This window comes from Corvus brachyrhynchos, unplaced genomic scaffold, assembly GCF_000691975.1.
Source record: "Corvus brachyrhynchos isolate BGI_N302 unplaced genomic scaffold, ASM69197v1 scaffold370, whole genome shotgun sequence".
NCBI classification, from domain to species: Eukaryota; Metazoa; Chordata; class Aves; order Passeriformes; family Corvidae; genus Corvus; species Corvus brachyrhynchos.
The window spans coordinates 4,592,455-4,604,050 of record NW_008235977.1 but is presented as its reverse complement, the minus strand read 5'-3'; the positions used below and the strand labels follow the sequence as shown (position 1 = coordinate 4,604,050).

Sequence of the window (11,596 nt, the reverse complement as noted above, 5' to 3'; positions counted from 1 at the left end):
CTCTCTGGAGTCTCAAACAATATTATTTAGGCCTGCTATTATTATTAGGCTATTATTTCTAGGCCTGCTGATTTTCTTCATACAAATGACCTACCTGTAAAAACTGACACAGAAGGCATTATACAAATAGTCCTATATTCCTACCTTCAAAATATTTCAGAATGCCTTGCAAATGATTTATGCAAAGAGCAACGAAACAACAATTAAATACTTCTATTTTTAATTTCCTGGGAATGAACTGATACGGAATGAACACACTGGAAGGAGTTTTACAAAAAGGAAACCACTTACATAGCGAGAAGCATGTATTTAATTAAATGCTTTGCAAAGATACATGAATAAAGCTATGTGCATGACTTTCTTTAGGGAGAGCCCCAGCTGTTTATTTTTTTTTTTTTAAGGAACAAACAAAAAAATGTGGAGACCACAGATGCAGTAAAGAAACAAAAAATCTAAGTAAGTTTGTACCCACATACTTTACAAAATAAAGCATGTGGAGGTACAAAACATTCTATATACTGAATGACCAACAAATAAATGCACTGTAACATTGTTCTCTCAAACACTGTAAGCCTAATAGCTAAGCTCTGAACATGACATTGACAGTAGGCATCTTTATTTCGTCAGCCTTCTAGAGAGTCATTTAGCACCATCACTTTGTTGCTTTTTTTTTGCCCTGCCTATCTCCTATCTTGAAATAACAACAGAAGCATAGCACCTTTTAATATCTAAAATAAAAACAGGAGTATTAATTGCATCCCAACTTCCAGAGATGAGGTAGCTCATGCTAAGAAATGATGGAAATTTCCTGCCTTGACAACTCAAGGCTAGTAAGTCAAATTCCTGGTGATGCACGTCTGGATGTCAGCTAAAACCAATGCATTTCTAAACTTTCTTTATTAGCAATTGGTCTGGTATACATGTGAATTGTCTGCAACGTACAGAAATTGGCACCATATATAAGACATCTGTATAATTTGATACGTAATGGCTTCTTAGATGGGCAAATATTGGAAAATCAACAAGTATTGGGTTTAAGACGTAGTTTGAAGATTAAGGATAATTTAATGGAATTACACAGATACATTGTGAGAAGTGAAATCTAGCCTTAAAATTAAAGATATGGGACGCCCCTACTGAAAACTCGTATTTACCCCAGTAATGCTTTCACTTCATAAATTAACCATGGCTATGGATCACTCTTCCGAGCAGACTTACATAGAAAAGTGCAAGAAAAACAATGCCAAACTAAGATGGTCTTGTCTGAAGAGATTTTCTTCTACAAAACACACAGATTTCCGTGAATGGCTATTGTACTGGCAACCACAGGAACACAAAGTGGGGTAGAGGGAGCAGGTATGATTGAAATACAGCCAATGGTTCACAAAAGTGCTCTACTTTTCTGTTATTCAGCACACATCCAAGCAAAAGAAATAATCATTACAGCTTTACATAGTTCTGCATGAAAACTATCTATTTTGAATACCTGGAAATGGCAAAATAATTTGAAACAAAACTGAGGAAAAGGATTCATATTACTTTTAGAAGGTGGTCATCAATCCTCTTAAAATTGTACTAAAAAGTTGGTTTCAACTTTGAAAACAGAAGGTTTGTAAGTAAAATAAATATTCAAAAGGAGGCCGGGCATTTAGAAAGAGCTGTATATACAATGCTGATCCAATATCAGCCATTACTTCAAGAGTCTCAGGATTAACTTCAATCAGTCTAAGTTCATGTTTAATTGCTGCTGTTGCTGGGTAGTGTGTTATATTCCCCCCTCGCTCTTACACAAAGCAAACTGGCCCAATTTCAATTCCAAATTCCTGATCGGTACTGCCAATGTCCACCGGTGCAATATCGATGATAGGTAAGCGTGCCACGTTCTGCGTTCTGTACTCAAAAACAGTCTTGCCCACATTCCCATTACGTTTCTAGAGGGGGGGGAAAAAAAAAAAATTAGGCTTTAGGCCAGAGCTCATGTCAAAACCAGCCCAAAGTGCAGCTGGTGAGTCAGCTGTCTGATTGTTCAGGAGGGTCTCACTGTACCTTTGCTATGTAACACCCTGAGCAACACTGTCCTGCACCTGGGTTATTTTGAAATGTATCTAAATACAGTAATGAGCAGATCTATCAGACTGACACATCAGGGCTGATGCTTCTCTATGCTATGAAATTCTTTTCTATGTGTTAATAATATGTTCCTGCACACATAATTGGGGGCTTACTTTAAAGCACAGAGAGTACTTAGCTTTTTCAGGTACAAGACTAGATTAAGGAATATTTGCCGTTATGTTGGACTTGGCTGAAACTGCTTTTGAACATGAAAAATCTACTACTTCCTGGTTTCTGTGCCCACCACGAAGTTTTGGGGGACATATTCCTTTCCAGCTCAGTCATAGTACCAGTAAGTTTCCTCCACAGTACTGCTGCAATAATCTTGCCCATCTGGCAGACAGAAGTTTGTGGTTATCTCACCAGTTCGTGTGATTCCACACAGAGGTAAACAAGTATTGGGAAATCCAAAATGGCAAGATACGTATCTCAGTATGCTAAGAAGGAATTTGCAAACAGCCTCTAAATAGTGCAGATTTCTATTATGTGAAGCTAGAATTATAGTAAAACCCCTGTTTGATCAGTTACATCTAGAATTCATTATAAAATCCTGCAGCATTTTAATTATTTCCTTGTATGGGGTTTTTTTTCTAATTCAAGAGAGAAGTGAAAAGGGACTGAAGTCCTTTTCCCCCCCAGCAAATGGCAAAAGCCCCAAACTTACAGAACAGCTGTCGTGCAGAACAGTGTATCTGAACCGGCTGTTTCCCTCTGCCTTGATCTCCAGGTCATTGGCCCCTTTCAGAATCACAGCTTTTTTCAGGTTCTTCGTCTGGTCATCCATGTACCCAACACTGTTTTTACAAAGGTAGGTGATATTCTGGGAAGCTTCCTTGGACAGGAGGCGCAGGAAAGTCATCTGAGTGACAGCTGTATCCCCGTACACAAACTGCAGAGATAAAGAAATAGGTCAACTTAGAGTACACTGGAATTCATTAAGAGTTGGCGAATTTTAGAAACATCTGCCATTATTGCCATCTGTCAGACATGACTAGTAGGAGCCCTATTACATAAAATCTAAGGATGGTTTCTTTTGTAATTTGCTGCCACTTGAGGACAAAGAAATGTAAACATTCTGTAACAGGGAGAATTTTGGAGAATTTTAACTGTAATTTTCTGCAACTGAACAACTCAAGTTGGGCCTCCACAAACATGTCAAGCTTTGGAATGAATTCTGCCTCATTTCCAAAAGGGATTCTTACATAAGAAATAGTGCTTAGAGCAACCTTAAATCAAGTAAAATATATCAGGCACAGAAAACCATTTTAGAGTGTACCTGTTATATTGCAACTTTAGGAACTTGTTTTCTATAGGCTTTGTGCTGTATTAGAAGCAGCACAAACAGCCAATGTGTTGCAGTGGCGAAGTCCACTTTACACCCCTAAAATTGCCTTAAAAGTGGTCTCTCCTCACAACACTGTGCTAGAAAGTTCTCCCTCTGTCTAGATTCTGCTGGTCACTGGCCCTCTCGCCCCTCCCATCCCTTTTCCCATTGGTCCCTGTTATGTCATTCAACCTTGCCTCTGCCCCCTTGCCCTCAGACTATTGGTTTTGGATGCTCTGCCCGCCTTCGGGAGTTTTCGGGATAAAATGGGCGCGGGCTTTCGGTTGTTGTTCTTCTTGCCTCTGTTCCCTTCAGTTTTCGGGATAAAATGGGCGCGGGCTTTCGGTTCTTGTTCTTCTTGCCTCTGTTCCCTTCGGGGTGTTGCCATCAAACACCTCAGAATTGCACACAGAGAACGCCTCTCGCCTCTGCACCTCAGAATTGCACACAGAGAACCCCTCTCGCTTCTGTGTCTCCAGTTCGTGCACAGACTGTGGGTGTGAGCGGCTGTTCACAACCACCTGCGCAGGTGAGGTTGTGTGCCCACGTAGGTGCTGGCAGAGTGCTGCCTAAGCCATCCACAAGGGACCCACCAGGGACAAGAGCAGCATCGATCCACCGAAGCCCTTTCTTTACCAAAGTTGGACTGTATAAAAATAACTATACATTTGTATACAGGCTTTATCAACGAATCAATTTGCATGGAAGTTTGACAAATGTTCTAAAAAGTGCCACTGTTTCTACAAAAAACAAGCAATTTTTCTAGCAATAACAGAAATTCTAAAATTCCTGAGATTTTTTCCCCCCTATCTGTGCAGGTTTCATTTTATTCATGTTTTGTGAATCCTTGCAACATAAAAAACAGTCAAGAATGACTAAAACTTCATGCATTTCACTGAAATCGTGAAGAGAAAATCTTACTGGCACCGTCATAATGTATAAAGTGTGGTTCCTCTGTTTAGTCATCTTGGACATATTTAATATTTAAAATCCATAAGGAGTGCATGTGACTATTACATAGCTCATACTATTAGTTACCAAATCTTACAGTGTTTCAAAAATAATGAGATATTCTTTTACAATATTCCTGAAGATAATTTGTTCCTCCATCTGCCTTGGAGCATCTGCCTTACAAACCCCTCTGTGTAGCTCTGCAGTTAAACATCAACTGTGATATGTTGGGTCATGGCAAGACTTCCTGAATTTAGGAATAAGTGACAGCATCTCAAAAAAGCCATCAGTATCACATCTGTTCTCAGCTGTTAAAGTTCTGAACTGTTTTCAGCAATCCAGTTGATAACAGCATTATTTTTTGCACACCAAATACTTAATTTAAAGATATTAATGCTCAATGAAATAACACTTGAAGATATTTTCTGTGCTTTTGATAAACTAGGAAAAAAATGGCAAAAACTAGTTAATTAATTATATACTTTGCATAGGCTAAACTTCTGTTATTTGTTAGGATCATTAAGCCTAATTTTAGATGTTACTATTGAGGAAAAATCCAGCAAAAAGCTGAGTGGAAATTTTTCTGCCTAGAGACTGATGGATTCATCATGGATCAACCTGACACATATGATAACAATCATACTTTCTTTCAAAAACAAATTCATAAAGTAAGTTTTGTAATTCTTAGCAGTATAGAGTTTTCTGAAAGGAAGAGTAGAATTCAATTAAAACAGCAGGGATCTGGATTATGTACCAGGGTAGAAGTACACTTGCTTAAGGACAAGATAGACATTTAGTAAAAGACTGATAGAGAAGCTGATGGTTTTGGGATCAAGAAAAATAAATCCGTTCCAGCAGTGGTCTACTTTAGCCAATACTGCATTGTTTTTCCCAGCTATTTCCTATCTTTACTTTATGGTACTAACAATCAATTGAATATATGCCAGTCAATCAACAAGTATAATGTTCTGACTGTAGCAGAACCTGCTCAGAGCAGCAGATGAAGTTCCAAACCACAAGGCAACAAGTTTTACAGAAGCCAATTCTTAACAGTGACTGTATTTATTTACCTGTGATCCCCTGTTCATATCAAGGCCATACCAAACAGGTTTTAAGTCCGAGGACCTGCTGGCCCACCATGTTTTGCGGGGCACAGTAGATGGGTTGGCAGAAATGCAGGTCTCCCCAGTTTCCATGTTGCAGTACACTTTTATAGCATCTTCAACACATCCTTGGTTAGGATCAATCCAATATTCACCTACAAAGAACATAAGAAGTGATTCCATTACTTTATAAAGATTTTTGAAACAATTGGGAAGACATAAGCAGAAATATGTTACAGCAGTGCAGAACAGGCCAGTGACTAAGCCCGTGCTGGACACAAGGCAGCCTCACACAGCACACAGCAGAGGGTGTGAACACGCACCGCTCCTCTTGGACGGGTGGCACAGCTTCAGGTCATCACAGGTCCGTGCTGGGTGCTTCTTGGAGCCATCTGGGCTGCGCATGGTCTCGATCTGGCTGCTCAGGGACTTCAGTGTGGCATGGACTCCTGGGTCTGTTTTATTATGGTCATCAGGGGCTGCTTCATCTTCAGTAAACTCTGGTAGTGGATCTGCCATAGCATCGTCATAGTGTCCCATGATGTCACCAATGGCAGCAGTGAGGTGGCCTGGAGGCCCTGGAGGGCCAGGAGGACCAGGTTCACCTGGTGGGCCCTAAGGTTCAAAACAAAAAGGCGACAGAGGTCCAGTAGAGTAACTACTATGCCAAATGACAGCAACACCTCCCACCGAAAAAAAAAAGCCAAAACTTCAGGACTGGTCACCTTAAAGCACAGGGAATAATTCAAATATAAACAATTCACCTTTCAAAGAACAGGGGTAAGAGATTAGAACTGCATGTGAGGTATTCACTTTGATTCATGTCCTCTCTGATTGCCTTAACGCCTTGCTCAATTTTTTCTTACTCCTGATTTTAAACTAAACAGCTGGAAAAACACCAAGGAATGCCCTCATTCCTTTGTTAAATCATCTGTCCTTTTTTGTGCAGATACCTGGCTAATAACTTCATTTCTTAAAATTCCTGCTTCCCCTGAATTACCTCAGGCTCATTTTCCTGGATGGAAAATTTGGCACTAGAAATATCTTTGTATTTTTCCACCACAGTGCTGAGCTCTCTGGCCACCAAACTTGGGTCTTTCTGTGGGAAAGAATCTAAATCATCCTCACTTTGGAAAAGCAGGTGTTTTCCTGACTGAGTAAATTTTCCCAAATGGCAGGTTGTGAGGTCTGTCTGTGACCGTGCACTGTGACACATGAGAAGGTATCTGTTAATAACCATGTGTCACCCTGCCAGCTCTTCTCTGGCAGCACAAAGTCTGCAACATACCTTTATGGGAAGTTTGATGCTCTGGTGCATCAGGTGGTGGATCAGAACTGGCCCTTCCTTTGAGAGTCAGTACTTCAGAACTCATAACTAGTGCTCCAAATGGTTACTACAGAGCACACATCCAAACTAACACACACTGTGTCTGACAAGTGAAATCTCAACTTTTATTTCTTGCTTTTTGGTTCTAACTTATAGCTGCATGCAAGCCCCCAAGGAAAGCAGCACTAAAAATACTGGAATGTGATATTTCTTGTATGGTTTCATTAACAGATGAAGTATCTAGATATATTCTATTCTTACGCTCTGCCATAAAGTTTTCATACATGTCTTGGTGCCTGGGCAGAAGTGGAGATACTGACAATTAGTAGAAATTCAAATGAAATGGGGAGAATATTAGCACATGATAAACACAGGAAACACCATGTCTTACCAAACAGAAAGACAGCAAAAACTGCCTCCCTTGTTTTGCTCATTATTTTGTTCCACCTCTTCCACAAAATAAGCAATATCAATTTTTTAATTCCCCACATGATTACCCAGGTCACTCTATTCTCAAATTCCTCTATTTTTTTTTTTAATTTATCTTCTTTCAAATAGTGTAACTACCCTTTTTTGACAGGATATTTTGATTTGGTACATGTGGAATATGTCTAGGCCATTCAACAAAGGTTTAGGACTATTTCCAAACTGGTTAAACCAGTTTTCATCAGTAGTGAATCAGCTCATGTTTGGTGTCTGTAAACCTCAGATCAGGGTGAAGGCCCGCTGGGCTCAATATTAGAGTTTGGGCTGTTTATTTGGACTGGAGGATCTCCCTAACACACAGCACAAGAAGGGTGCTGGCAGTCAGGCTCGTGGCTGTGCTCACTCAGTGCCACCTCTGAGGGACTGCCAGCTTTGAGCTACTGCTGGCCCATGCTTAGGCCTGAGGGCTTAGGGCCCCACTCACCAAACAGCCATGCTGAACCACAGGTCCAGCTGGATCCACTGAGCCAACTGCAGAAGTAGATCCAGCTCAGCCTAAGGAGAGCACAGGTGGGTGAGGCTGGGATCATCCCAGGTTCAGAAGGTGAAAATGAGTAAGAAATGAACCCTTTCAATTTCACAGTTGCCCTGGATGTTTGCTGAAGAAGCTATCACATTTTATCATTTGCCTTGAACTCATAGATGTTTAAGAAAATAATGTTATGGACTATAAAAAAAAAAATCTCATTATTTGAAGAAAACCTTTCCCCTCCATATTCCCATCAATTTACCTCAGGTCCAGCTTCTCCCACAGTCCCTCTAACACCAGGAGGCCCAATTGGCCCAAGTGGACCAGGACTTCCATCTTTTCCAGAAGGACCAACTGGACCTGGAGGACCCTAGAAAATACAGAGACAGAAGGAATGCATTTTAGCATTTAATAACAAAGTTTTACAAAACAGCCTGTTACAAGCAGCATCTTGTTAGGAAGCAATCTGATTAGTTGTGCCTATTACCAAACTTTTAAAAATCACCTTTTTTCATCTTCTGTAAAAGCAAGAAGGGAGTTTCAAAGCTGCTCTTCTCAAGTGAATCACCTCAGACAATATAACTTGGCTCAACTGTATTTTTTCCTTAACCATTTAAGTGGGATCAGTTCCAGATTCCAGATGCTGTGCAGACTGGAGTAGCTCCTGTACACCCACAGATACAGGCTCAGAGGGAGATGCCTCCCTTGGATGTTCCCCAGGGACAGTATTTCTCCTTTACTTTTGAGTGAATGACATACATGGGGGTAATGAGATGCAGAGTAGCAATTTAGCAGAGCTGCCACATATCTGGCTTTGCATCAGCTGCAGCAAAAGTGCCTCCTAAAAGAGACTGGAGCCCTGTAGTCATCCTGAGCTGACATTTTTATCTACCTATAAACTACGCTCATGACAAAGCTTTACTGTATTAAACAAGGTGATGTCTCAGCAAAAGATATCAGCGTAATCACCATATGATACCGAAGTCAAAGAAAGTTATTGAAATAAAGTGATGCAGAAATAGACATATGAGCATTAAAAAAAACCACCAAAACCCAAGCAAGAAAAACCTTAAAAGTCATACTCACCCGAGGACCAAATGGGCCTGGAATGCCAGGACTGCCCTGTTCACCAATTGGACCCTAATCAGAAGAAATTATCTTATCATTGTGCCATTTAGAGCATATGACTTTAGTTTGAAGGCATTAGCGTGTGATATACACAAGTTGGTATGAATAGGACTAAAATATACATAAACACTGGGTGGTACCCTTCCCTTAATCCCTTAGTAACTTAATAGAATTTACTGGTGCTTGGCTATATATAATAAAGCTGTTTCTCTAGAAAAGCCTTGGTTTTGAGGTATTTATAATCAGAGTGGATTACAAGAGAGTAAATAGTGCTATGAGAAAGTGAAAAGATAATTTGGGTGTCAAGGTCTTTTTGTTGCTGCTGTTCCTGCGTGTTGAAACTTCCAGTGTTTGCACAGGACCAAGTGAATAAATGTAAAAAAAAAAAAAAAAACAGTGTTTGCACAGGACCAAAAAAGAAAAAAGAAAAAAAAAAAAAAAAAAAGTAAGTTTTCCATGATATTTCCATTCAACTGACAATGAAATCACAAAGTTTTTGAAAGTATTAGCAAGAGATGTTCTCACAGTCCTTCTGGGATTTTACACTGGATTCCTTGACTCTTACAAATTCAAACACTGCCAAAAAGCATTTCACACTCTAAGTTGCTTATCTGAAACTACCAGCTTGTGTTACTATCTTGTGCTTACAGGTCATTGATTGTCAGGGATTGGTCTTGCAAAGAGAACAAGAATAGGAGAACACACATCTTGCAAGAACAGGTTCACCTCATCACACAACATGTATAGTAAATATTTACATGTATTGTAAAATTGCATTAAAAGTATTAGCAAGTACAGACAGCAGGCCACTCAAACACCTTGTGTGGAAAAAACAACTAGTGTGCTTTTTTTTTCCCCCCATTTTAAGTAACTATGTTCCTGATACACTATTTAACTACCAAGCAAATAAAATTCTAGTAAAAGCAGAACAACTTACAGGAGGGCCAGGAAGGCCTTGAAGTCCAGTGAAACCCCTGTGTCCTTTCTGGCCCCTATCACCTCTATCTCCATTGTCACCTTTGTCACCACGAGGTCCTTGGGGACCCTGTAAATATCAACAATGAAACGTAAAATTCTGAATTGGGAAAAAAACCCTGACCTCAAAAAGCCCTCATTTACTTTTAAACACTGCACTCAGACCTCCTTCCCTTTTAAAGCTGGAAAGATGATGATGTCAGGGCAGCCCTAAAAATCTTAATTTTTCACCAAAGAATAAGTAAATAATTACAGAAAACTGTGCTGTGCTTAAATACAGTTGAAACAAATTTATTCTACTTAGCTACATAATACAGTAAAAAACCAAACCTGTAATAATGATAACAAATAATTTACACAACCAAATTTTTTAATAGGTATATATTTCTCTGCCTTACTGTATATGGCAAAATATTTTTGTTGATGAGATTGAAATATTGCTGATCTCTCACAGACTCATTATGATAAAGCATATTTTGAGTATGAAATCATCCAGGCTACACCTTTAATTCTCTCAGATTCTTTCACCTTCATTATGATTAAAGTACAACTGAAGTTTCATTCCCTAACTGTAGACAACAACATCCAGGCAACACAAATACCTTGCTTCTATTACTGTCACGATTTCATTGTTGTGAGTTTCAATAATTGCAAACTTCTTACACTAATTCAAGAATAACTGGAAAATGTGGCTGCTGTTTTCAATTCTGTATTTCTCAGCTCAAATTGCATGCTAAATTTCTCAATGCCAGATTCCAAATAGTTTATCAATGGCATCATTATCACTAACTGCTCAATAAACTTTACAGTCTCTCAAATGACATCTGCTTAGGGACAGGACAACATTGTTTTGAATTTCCCAAGTTTGCAATTAATTTTCTGTTCCAGGCTTGGATTGTAAAAGACTTATGTAACATAAAAAAGAGGAGTTTTGTTTATTTTCCTTTTTGGACTGAAATCGGAAGTTCATGAGTTGAATTAAGGCCTTTTAATGGTAGCAGGTGATTTTGTTGTATTTCTGCCATTTTTTTCTAAAAACATCCCTTTTTGTTCAGCATTCATTTCTTTACCCTCATTTAGACCAGACTCCAGCCATTTGCTAACTCAGGTCCTACCATTATCCAGACAGCAACATGCTCCAAAGAGGCTTTCCAAGTTTTACTGGAGTATCCAAATACAAATATCCAACTTTGTGCAGCTTTGCAGCTCAGAATTACCTGCACCTACTTGCAGTCAGAACACAAGGTGAAGCCCTGCTTAGCATTCTAATTTGGGCTGAACTCCTCACACACTTTCCTGTAGAAGGTATCTCAGATAAAACCACAGTGACCATGGGCAACTTACAGGCAAACCTCTTTTTCCTGCACGTCCTGGGGGACCCATCGGACCTCGAGAACCCTACAAAGATTGCATACAGAAAGTATGTGAAGCAATGCACAAAAAACATACATAATTGGTTTTGATAAACAAATGATTTTTTAAAAAAGCCTCACTTACAGTTTCACCTCTTTGTCCTGCATCTCCTGGAGGGCCAACGGGACCCGGAGTTCCTGGACCTCCTGGAGAACCTGGTAAGCCTGCAGGGCCAGGTTCACCACGATCACCCTGCAAAGCAGAATTTCAACTGTTTATCTAAAGAGGACTGGTCTAGACCAAAGCAACAAAACTGCAGCACTGCCAGTCTATTTTTGAGCAATTGCAGCCTACAAAGATATTCCTGC

The 11,596-nt window shown here is 39.6% G+C and overlaps 1 protein-coding gene across 3 annotated transcripts in view; it reads right to left on the bottom strand.

Annotated features, from left to right (window-relative positions):
- Positions 1–203: 203 nt before the first annotated feature.
- The window catches only part of COL5A2 (collagen type V alpha 2 chain), a 172,133-nt gene continuing 160,740 nt past the window's right edge, over positions 204–11,596 (bottom strand). For all 3 annotated transcript variants that reach the window (XM_017728964.1, XM_008630238.2, XM_017728954.1), the window contains 9 exons: positions 11,373–11,480; positions 11,220–11,273; positions 9,838–9,945; positions 8,859–8,912; positions 8,035–8,142; positions 5,814–6,105; positions 5,458–5,645; positions 2,777–3,001; positions 204–1,931 (listed from right to left, as the gene is read on the bottom strand). In XM_017728964.1, coding sequence (XP_017584453.1) covers positions 1,785–1,931; positions 2,777–3,001; positions 5,458–5,645; positions 5,814–6,105; positions 8,035–8,142; positions 8,859–8,912; positions 9,838–9,945; positions 11,220–11,273; positions 11,373–11,480 — 1,284 coding nt within the window. In that variant the 3' untranslated portion in view covers positions 204–1,784. The remainder of the gene's footprint in view (positions 1,932–2,776; positions 3,002–5,457; positions 5,646–5,813; positions 6,106–8,034; positions 8,143–8,858; positions 8,913–9,837; positions 9,946–11,219; positions 11,274–11,372; positions 11,481–11,596) is intronic.